General features: G+C 47.1%; 1 protein-coding gene across 1 annotated transcript in view; it reads left to right on the top strand.

The window, feature by feature from the left end:
• The first annotated feature begins 1,565 nt into the window (after nt 1-1,565).
• BICC1 (BicC family RNA binding protein 1) overlaps nt 1,566-10,929 on the top strand; it is a 116,601-nt gene continuing 107,237 nt past the window's right edge. The window contains exon 1 of the mRNA XM_075109376.1: nt 1,566-1,982. Within this exon, the coding sequence (XP_074965477.1) occupies nt 1,778-1,982 (205 nt within the window). The 5' untranslated portion in view covers nt 1,566-1,777. The remainder of the gene's footprint in view (nt 1,983-10,929) is intronic.

Below are 10,929 nucleotides of genomic sequence, written 5' to 3'. Positions count from 1 at the left end.
ATCGAATAGTAGATGTTTCCACTAAGAGTGCCTCCCTCCGTGCATATAACGTTCAGTAGAAATGAAACCACGGGTGTTGCAGAATTCACACGGTCATGGCGCCAAGTGGGAAATACGTAAAGACCCTGTAAGCCAAAATCTGAACCTCTGTAAAAATGACTGCATGTTGCAATTGGGCACAGCGCAGTTCCCGTCTACCTGGAGTATCAGTGCAGCTCCTGACGGATTTTAACACGGTCCTTCAAGCTGATGTTAACTACAAGGTGAGTAACCATCACCTAAGTCAGCCTTAATTTTTGTATTGCTTTCCAGCGTGCGTACAGCTACCTGGTTTGGCCCTCATAAATAAGGATAAAGCGGATGCTGCGGTACAGGAGAGGACAGACAGCAGGTGCCTGCAGTACTGCAGGTGAGGCGTGATGCCCTCAGGGTGGGATACCTCGTGGGACTCCAGACATGGCGCTGCCAGAGCATCTTCTAGCAGGCTGCTTTTTCACCAGAAAACAGCAATTCATTGAAACAGAAAGCTTTTGTAGAAATGCGTCATGTGCAGCATAACTTCTTTGTCAGAAACGATTTCCCAGATTCAGGAGAAATGAGCTGAAACGAGGTGCCGTGCATGACTCTCTCTTGCCTACGTGGTTTGGGCAGCCTGGCTTTGGGCAGGGATCGGCCTCCCGGGCAGCGTGTCGGGCTGCAGGAGCACAGAAATGCCACCGTTGCAACCAGGCCAGCGTGACCGCTTGTGCCGACGCTTCCCCTGCACTAGCGCGTGCTTTTGGGCTTGAAGCGTTGGTGAAGCGATACGCACTGCGCCGTGGCAAGATCTAGCACTGGGATGCTGGCCGTGGATCCAACGCCATCACGCCTCGAGGCTGAGGGACGCGTCCCCCGGGTTCTTGCGGTGCAGCGCGAGGCGCTTCGCCTGTCTGAGGCTCCTTAGAGAACCCCCGCCGAGCGGGAAGCCAGGGCCCTCGTCGCCGTGAGGCGGCTGGCCAGCCGCGCCAAGCCAGCGGCGTTTCCAGGGCACGCCGGCGGAACGCTGCCTTGCCCCTTTCTCCCGCACACACCGGCACCTTTCGGGGGGACCGTTTTTGGGCGGGGGTGTGTGTGTTATTTTATGGTTCTTTAGGGCCCGCTTTCCCGGGCCGCCACCCCGCCCGTCGTGCGTTTCACCCGCCGCCGCACGATCGCCGCCGACCCTCCCTCAGGCGGTGGCGGTGGGAGGGCTGAGGCGGCCGCAGGCGGCCCGGTGCCCCCCGGCCCGGGCACCCCTCACCTCACTGCGGCGCCGGCCGCGAGCGGGCGGCGCCCCCCGGGGCGGGCAGGGCGGCGGCCCCGGCGCCCCGCTGACAGGGACCCCGCGGCGGAGGCGGAGGCGGAGGCGGTGCCGGTGCCGGGGAGGGGGCGGCACCTCCCCGCCCTCTCTCCTCCCGCCGCGCCGCGCCGCTGCCCCCTCCTCCCGGGCCGGCGGCCGGGGATATCCCCGGCCCCTCCCCGGCGGGCCGGCGGTGGCCCAATGGAGGCGGAGATGCTGTGTGGGCTGCGGGCGGGCTGGGGGCGCCGCCGAGCCGCGGACGCCGCCGCCGCCGTCCCGGGGACGCGCACACTCGGCGGGGAGCCGGAGGCAGGGGCGGGCGCAGGCGGCGGCGCCGGGACTCTGGCAGGCGGCGGCTGCTGGGATGAGCCGGGGGGGCGGCTGTGGGGGCAGATAGCGTCCCGCGGGGAGGCGGCCGAGTGGGGCTCGGAGCGGCGGCGGGGTCCGCCCGGCAGCGCCATGGCGGCTCAGTGCGACCCGCTGAGCGGGTACCTGCAGCAGCCGCCGCTCTCCGACCCGGGTTCCAACAGCGAGCGCAGCACAGACTCCCCCGTGCCCGGCTCCGAGGAGGACTCGGCCGGCCCGCCGCGGCCCCTGCACAGCCCCGAGTGGGGCGAGGAGCGATTCCGGGTGGACAGGAAGAAACTGGAGGCCATGCTCCAAGGTGAGGACGGGAGGGGAGGCGGTGACCCGGGGGGCGCGGGGCGGTGGCGGCCCGGGAGGGGACGGAGGGGGCCACGTCCCCGGCTCGGGCGGGAAGGGGGAGGCAGGGGCACGGCGGGCCCGGCCGGGCCGGGGACACTCCTGTCAGCCCTCCGGCGCCGCGGAGGGGCGGCCGCTGGCAGGCCGGGCGCTGGAGGCGGCCCTAGGGCGGCGGGAGCCCCGCCGGCCGGTCCCGGGCGCCGTCATGGCCTCCGCGGCCGCTCGGGACGAGGGGCTCCGCGTCTCCCCCCCGGAGCCGAGCGTTGTGTTCCCGCACCCGGCCTCGCCGGCCCCGGGTGATGGGGACGCCCCCGGGTCGCCAGACGCCGTGGGCGCCCAGCCCCGCCGGGGCTTGTCCCGCAGCTGGCGCGCTGGGAGGCTGTAGCTTCCCTTAGAATTTCCTCTTTAAAAACCATAATATCCCCGCTCTGGCAGGGTGGTTGAGGCTCTCGGCTTTCGAGGAACGGCCGAGGCCGCCGGGCGGGGAGCCTCCGCGGCCGGGCGTGCGGGGCGAGCGGCAGCGCTGCCCGGGCGCTCGTCGGCCCGGCTCCTCTTAAAGTTTTTATTCCCTTCAGACTACATATTTTGTCCCGGTATGCTCCGGATTATCTCTCAGCGGAAGTTACACGTGCAGTTTTTGACAAAATAGTGTTAGAGTAGCGATTGCAGGTTCTGTTGCTGCAGAGCAGGTAAATAGGTGTGAGCCAGCTGAGGATGTTGCTGAGCGGGGTGGTTCCCCTGGGGTGTTCCCCACTCTGAAGAGCCCAGGAGAACGGCCGTGAGTCTTAACGCTGTCAAACGAGGAGTGTTTCGATCAACAGGGAATGATGACCATGGTTTTGAGAAGCTCCCTCTTTCCTCTGGAACCACTGTTTTATAAACATTTAGTGTTACATTTCAGGTGGTAACTCAAGTGTTTACCTACGTTTTCAAAACAAATAATCCCCTGACAAATATTTCACTATTACTCATGTGGCATGGCATGTGGAAGGTGTTTCGTTCGCATGCTGGCAACCATAGGTGCAGGCTCCCCGACCGTCCCCTGTGAGAGCACCTGCCTCCGCCAGCGATGGGGGGCTGCAGGAGCTAGCAGGGGAACAGGAGCCGGTGAGTTGGGTTGGCCACTGAAGAGTTCCAGTTTGACTTGGTGACTACAATGATTGGAATTTTTGAAATTGAGATTCTCTCTCCTGGGGGTGAGTTAATCTTTAATGAGTTAATACTTTAGTGCTAGTAGAAAAATCTCATTATGTAATGCAGTAAAGAGGAAGGAATTCAGAGAAACAGAAGTCTCGTAATCAGCAACAGCTATTTATAAAGATGTGCTCATCAAAAGTGTCTTAAAACCAAGAACACGTGGGTATTGAAAAGAAAAAGTATTTCTGTGTATGAAGTGGTAGGAAAAAGGGTCAAAAGTTAGAAAGAGCCGTAAGAAGATTGAAGGTTGCCTTAATATTTTCCTTTAGTAGCAAAATAAATTTCCATTATCTCATCCCACACACAGTCCTTCCTTTTACTACCCAAGGTAGTAAGCATGCAAGGGTAAACAGACCTCCAAAGCAGAATCCAAGTGCTGGGTAGGTTGTATCATCCAGCGGTAGCCAGTGTGAAAAGATGAGATTTTTTTTTGTTTGTTACTTTTTATAATTTTTTTCTTGTCCTCATAAGAATAGTAAAAAGTGTGTGCTTGATAGAGTACAGTGAGTAAGCACGAACAGAATGCTGCCTGCTTTTTGATGAGAGGTTGCTGTATGTCCAGTCTGGAATACGCATGCTTCAGGTAACGGTTTGAGGAGTTTTTGCATCAGATAGTTACCCTTTTTTGTGAAGAAAAGCATGCGTTGGACCCGGTAATAACTGGTTTAGTGCGAAAACCTAAACTTTCTGACTTATTGCTAATGAAAAACTGCTTATTAGGACACGAGGCAAATGTAATAGCTTTTTGTCAGAAAGCTAAGAACTGTTTGTTACACATTATTACTTTAATTCCGTTTCCTCCCTGTACTTCAAGTTTTTATTTCATCTCTTGAATTCCTGCAAGATAGGTTTTATTTATCCTTTTCTTGTATGAGAATACATCAAGCGCTGAGTGGCTCTGCCAGGGTGTCACAAAGAGCATCGTGAAGCCAGATCTGTAACTTCTACCCACAAATTCAGACTCAGTTATACTGCTATGGCAAGCAAAAGCTGATTTTATTTTTTAAACTCTTCCCCCCCCAACAGCCCCTGCCCCTTTTCTGTGGCCATCTTTTGGGAGTGGAAACTTTGACTCCCCCTAGTAGGAAAAGAAGGGTGGAGAAGCAGTGTGCCACCTCCAGAAACTGACTTCTGTTAGACAATTCATAGGGTCATGTTTCCTGTGGTTTCTAATACCAGATCCTTCACTGGAAGTTCTTAAAAAATGGCATTGTGGAAGGGAAACATCTGTGTGGTCTAAGTGGTGATGACCAGATTTCTGACTTCCAAAAGTTATCCAAACTTTTTCCTTTTTTATTTTTTAATTTGAGCTGGTGTAAGTACAGCTTCTTGCTCATTAGATGCTTAAAGGCTCTTCTTTGGCTTTTTCCAGCTGCTAGAGAGCACATTTACACTTGTGAAAGTTACTTTTTAAGTGATTTAAAACCTTAATATTTCTTCTAGTGTTTACCATAGCTTTCTTATAATATGGGAAAGTGAGAATACTTCATCTTTCGTTCAGTTGTCTTTAAAGCCAAGTTTGAAACAGCATCTGTTGAAGAAACCTGTCAGGAAATGTTCTCATTCTTGCTTGGGGATTGCTTATTTTTTTGCTAGTCAACATCTGTTGTGTGCTGTACTAATGATGAAAAGTAAATAAAACAATTGAGAGTAGAAAGAACACAAAGAAGCTCAGTGTTCAGCTTTGTGCCTCTGTTACATTCTGTGATTGCGTTGCTGAATTTTGTATGTGTTCTACCATGGTTATCTTCATCTTCAGGGAGACTCAGCTGGGCACAGCAGAATGTATAGCTCATGGGGGGAGCGGGGTGCCTTCCTGTCAGATATAGAGTCCATAACAGCAGTAAGTGCTGTAGCAAGACACAGGATAGCTCTCTGAAAAAAGTTGATGTGGCTGGTGTGCTACCAGTTGGGTCTGGAGCAGAAACCAGCTCTGAATTGAGGTGTCGGAAAATCTTGATTATTTGAGTGTCCTTCTGGTAGTTGGTTTTTTTTTTTCTACTTTGAAGTAATTGTGTTAGTATTTTTGGTATTTAGAAGTTTGGTTCTGAATAGCCTTGAGATAAATATGTTAAATGGGAAGTAGAGGGAGCTTCTCTAAGCTTCGCTTTCCTTGATTGGAAGAGCAGAAAATGCAAAGGCTGTGGTAAAAGCCTTGAATATAAGAATATTTTTTTTTCTTGTTGTGTCCAACTACTCTGTGTGACTTCTATTACTTGCTCATAGATGCCAGAAATAATGTTCCATAAACAAACCTCACTCTTCACAGCGGAGTATAAGCTATCTTATGCCACATGTCTTCATCAGAGTTTAATGGTGAATAGATCTCTTTAGAATAAACTTTTTTCTTCCCCAGGAAGCAAATTTGAGTAAAATGGATCAGCTGTTTTTTTCGGCAGCAACAGAAGATGATATTTCATAGTAGTCCTATTAATTACCGCTGCTCTGCCCTAAATTCTGGTGAATGCTCAGGTGACTTAATACTGTAGAATGATTTACTTAGTGCATTTTTGAGTGCCTGTTACCATAGCAGCTGACTGTTTATTATTACGAAAATGCAAAACACTAAACTTAAATTATACTTTTTGGACAGGTTTTTGAACAGCTAATGTCACAGCAATCAACAGAAAGTTGGCTGTGAACATAAATACCCAAAACAACCAAATAAAAAAAGCAGTACCTTTTTCTCCTGGATGTGTGACTTATTCTTTGCTACGAAGTATTATGCCAGTCTTGCATTTGAAATAATCCTTTCTCTGTATTGTGTTCTTTAACAGACATGGTTTTTTTGATAGGGTATATATACGGCACATGCTTAAATACTTGGTGACTTTATAATGCGTTATCAAACAACAATGCTTGGGTAGAAAACCAAATCCATGCTGGTTTTTAATAAGAGCCGAACTCTAGCAGTGGTGTGCGTGCTGTATTATATGTGGCTCTTTCTTTGAAAAATAACTGCCTGTTAGGATTCTGGTTTTTTTTCCTCTGTTTTGGTTCTTTTATGCATCATCCTTCAGTCTGAGTACTCTTTGGGGTAATGTTAATTATGGTATCTGAAACTTTATGGGTGGTGTGTGGGGTTTTTGTTTTGTTTTTTCCCTCATGACATAATTCAGCATTTACTTGACTGTTGATAAACACATGGGAAAAAAAGCACGGACCTACATGATCAGGAAACTCTGAATAGTACTCAGCACCACCAGCACTCTATTTGGTCTTGAGCTCATTATACAAAGCAGGTGGTGTTGATACTGAGTGGGAATCTTGGAAAATAGCATTGCCCTGTGCTGATTTAGTACTGAGTGTCATTAGTGCCTTCATATGTTAACTGTTAATTAGTGCTTTCATATGTTAAGGTCAGAATTGTAGGAATCATGTCAATCTTAATTTACATAACAGACTTGATTTCTAAAAATAATAAAGGATCATTTATTATTTTTCAGGCAGTAAGGATGAAAGTACTGTAACTCAAATTTAGTATGAACAGTCAGTACGAGCAGCTCCTTTGAGTACCTTTGCGTAGCTCTCCCTCCTGCCTTCACAGAGTTGGGTGAGTGCTCCCTGGTCCTGCTCCCTCAGTTTTGGTGCTCTTTTAGTAATCTTCCACCAAAAGAAGCCCTACTTCTCTTAGAGGGAAGTGACATAAATACTTAGGTACCTTTTTTGCACAATTTAATCTAGGTGGAACTTATTTACTGTAAATTTACTGAAAATCAATTGTCAATTCCTTTGCCTAAAGGTCACCCTTGAGGCTGTTGCTCCATTCAAAGACTGTACTTACACAATGCCTAGTTCTCATGCTTGGATGATGATCCATTTCTTTTGTTTGCTGATCCATCAGGTGAAACTTGCTGTATTTAAACAAGTATATTTTCCCTACTTAATGCATAACTATGTGGGAAGGTACTTTTAATGCTTTTTGTAGACTTCTCTGCTAGTTGGTTTCAACTACAGAGAATGATAAATTGGTAAGTGTGACAAGCAAAGTTTGGGGGGCGTGGCAGGGGGAAGAACAACACTTGTATTTGAATGTACTAAAGAAGATGGAGATGTCTTAGGAAACCTGGGCCTCTGAGGCTTTGCTAAAAACAATAGTTTTGCTAGAGGCTGGACCCTGAATGCGCATGAATGAATAGACTTTGAGCGAGTTAGCTGCTTAATAGGCAATCATAACTTAAATGGAATGGTCCTGCCTGATGGTTTCTGTGTGGGGATGGCAAGCTCCATGCTGAATTTATGTTGGGTTTTTGTTTAAATGGCTAAGCAGGAATTACTACTTCTCTTCTGGATCTTTTTGTGTGTGTGATTGTGGCAGAAATCTATATAATAAAACTAAATGTACTGTGATCCTTCAAATAATTAGTGTACCTTGCTTGCAACTGAAGTTAAAAATACTTAGTGCTGTTGATTTATATTCCTGTTTAAAGTTCCCCCGTGTCCCTGTTGGAGCTTTGAGAGGTGAAGTCTTTTCTTTGACTAGATTCTTACTGAAATACCTTCTCAAACGCTTTATTATTAGCAGGCCCTAAACACAGGGTTTTTTCTTAGAGGAAGAAACTGTTTTTCTACTAAACTGAGATTTCTGTTGGTGGGTGTTTTGGTGGTTGTTGCTTGCAATGTATCAGCATAACCCGGACAAGGACATAGTTGCAGGGGGAACTGGAACCTTTCTAATAGCATTTACATTTGGTGTTTAACTTGCATGTAGCAGAAAAAAAAAAAATTCAAGTTCTTTGTCAGGTTTTCAAATCCCTAAAGTGCTGAATAGTCTATTTCTACAAAAATAAATATATGAAATGAATTTGTGACTTGTAGTTTAAAAATGTTCTTGCATTCCATTGTTAACAATTGTAATAATACCACTTTCTCAAGTTTCAGTGTTTTTTAAGTAGTACAACGGACTATCATGGTTTGGCATGAACTGCTAAGTTAAGTATTGCTGGCTTGCACATTCCTGTTGGTTATATTGTAATCTTTACCTCCATTGGAAAATATGTCCTATTTTGAGTACTTATTTCAGGCTCTTGGCTTTATGCCTGTCAAACAATGAAACATGCTAGTTTTCTTTAATTTCAGACCTCTCTGAAGAACTAATAGCTTGTTTAATTTATTTTTTACAGTAATATCCCTTACTGTGAAGACTCGGTAATGACTTTCATGAACTTTGAGCATAAAAACTAATATGAATACGTGTGAGTCGGAGTTCAGGTATCTTATTAATTGTGCATACTTTTTGTAGCTGAAGGAATGAGTACTTGATTTAAGGGTTCCTTCTTTAAGATGCTACTTGTTAATCAGTGGTGGCTTTTTAAAAAATTCTGATCTAAGCAACTAAAAACATCCCTTGAACATACCTGCAACTTTTTTCATTATCTATTTTTGTTTATGACAAGGCTTTCTTGTTTCTGGTTCAGATCAGTATGACTGTGTTGCATGGGGCAGTGTAACTCTTCATGTTTAGGTGACTTCTACAGCTGATTTTTGTACAGGTGTCTGTAGTGATCTCCTCTTTACTGCGACAGGAATACAGGAATACATAACTTTCAAAAGTTGTTTCCTATCAAAGACTCATTGATGTTGAGAGGGAGCACTCATGAGTGATAGCAACCCTCTGCCAGGTCACTCTGTGTGTGGAGCTATTGGAATAACTGTAACCTTAATATAAAACACAGGGCTGTATCCGTTCTGATGTTATATCTCTAGCTAATTGTCCAAGAAATCTGGATATTCAACAGGTTCTCTCATTTATATGTGAAAGTGTAGTTTTTGGATATTGGTGGAGGAAACTCCTGATGTCTAATGCAGGAAAAGGTGGGTGTGATGGATAAGGGGTTGAAAGCAAATACAGAACAGAGATAATGTGAGCTGTCTGAATGGGTAAGTCACTTGCCTAGTAGCATAACTATGTTTAATTTTTCTGCTGCAAACCACATTTCATGAAGAGAGGTTGATGGGCACGTAGCAACACTGGTCTGTCCTAGTCATTATTCTGGCTGCGTAGGTCCAGTGTAACAGAAGCCAGGGCAGGGAAATCAGGAAGGCATGTAATAGGCATGTGCCTGCAGGACAGTTACAGAGAAGCTCTTGTAAATCTTCTGGGAAATCCATGTAAGTGGGTGCCTCCCTGATGTGCCTGATGCTAATGCAGGCAGCCTCGGTCTCAGACAGGTGGAACTGGAGGTCTGCAGGCAGTCGCAGGGCTATGATCTCACTGAGGTTGGGGACATGTGGTGGAATACCTCTTTGGACTGGAGTCCTTCAATGACTGGATATAGGCTCTTTAGGATGGACAGGGTGCAATGCTGAGGAGGAAGTGTTGCCCTTTTATGTAAGAGAGCAGTGGGGTTGCATGGAGCTCTGCCTTGGGGCAGATAAGCCAGCTGAGAGTGCATGGTTCAAGATTTTTGGGTAGAGCAATCTGGGTGGTGTTATGGGTGTCTGCTACAGACCACATGATTAGGAAGAAGCAGCAGGTGAGTTCTTCAAACAACTGGAAGAAGCCTCATGTTTGCATGCCTTGCTCTCCATGGAGGACTTTAATCACCCTGCTGCCTGCTGGAGGAACAGCATAGCAGGGCACAAGCAATGCAGGAGGCTTCTGGAGTGCATTCATGACAACTTCCAAACATCGGTGATAAAGGTGGTGACAACAGGAGGTGCTCTGCTGGACTTTGTACTTGCAAGCAAGGAAAAACTGGTCAAGGATTTGAAGATGGAGGGCAGCCATTCAGAGGGACCTTGACAGGCTGGAAAAATGGGCTAACAGGAACGTCATGAAGTTCTGTGCCTTCAGGAGACGAATTACCCCATATACAATCACAGGTTTGAGCCTGACAGGCTGGAAAGCAGTGTCCCAGAAAAGGACCTGGGGGTCCTGATGCTCAATCTGATCATGAGTAAGCCTGCAGTGGTGTTGTGACAAAGAAGCCCAACAGCATTCTGGGCTGCATGAGAGAGTGTTGCCATCAGGCTGAGTGTGGTGATCCTTGCTCACTACTCAGCCCTGGTGAGACACACCAGGAGTGCTGTGTCCAGACCTGGGTTCCCCAGTACAAAAGAGACATGGGCATATTGGAATGAGTCCAGCAAAGGGCCACAAAGCTATTGAGGGACTGGAGCATCTGACATAAGAGGAGAGGCTGAAACATCTAGGACTGTTTACGTTTTATCTGGAGAAGAGATGGCACAGGTAAAACCTTATTAATTTTGTGTATGTGTGTCAGGGGATATAAGTAGGTGGAGCCAGATCCTTTTCAGTGGTGCTGAATGACAGGACAAGAGGCAAAACTTCATTTTATGACTTTCCTCCTTTTTCTGAAATGGGAAGAATCCACAAAATCTGGAGACTTATGAGTTTGCAGTGTTCAGTGCTGAAGTGAGATCGCTTGTCTCTCTTGGTGAGCAAAGGAACCAAAGGATTCTTAACTACCAAGCTTAACATTAATTTTACGTTTTCAGTTGTTGAGTTGAAATAGTAAATCTAATATTGGACTATAATGTTCATTAATGTTATGTGTTGAATAAGGCTATAAATAAACATTTTTAGGTAAAGGTTTGATCAGATACAAGTATTAAAAACAGCACTGTGCAGCCTGGACTGTACTCCAGGGTTGATGAAAATTGTGACTGAGTGTAGGGGGCAATTTGCCCTCCCCAGGGCAGCAAAAAGCATCTGCTGGGAGAAATTGGTCTGTACGTCCCATCTTTAA

The sequence above is a fragment of the Phalacrocorax aristotelis genome, chromosome 14 (assembly GCF_949628215.1).
Source record: "Phalacrocorax aristotelis chromosome 14, bGulAri2.1, whole genome shotgun sequence".
NCBI lineage: Eukaryota > Metazoa > Chordata > Aves > Suliformes > Phalacrocoracidae > Phalacrocorax > Phalacrocorax aristotelis.
The sequence above is the reverse complement of the archived record's forward strand: the minus strand, read 5'-3'. Positions and strand labels throughout refer to the sequence as shown.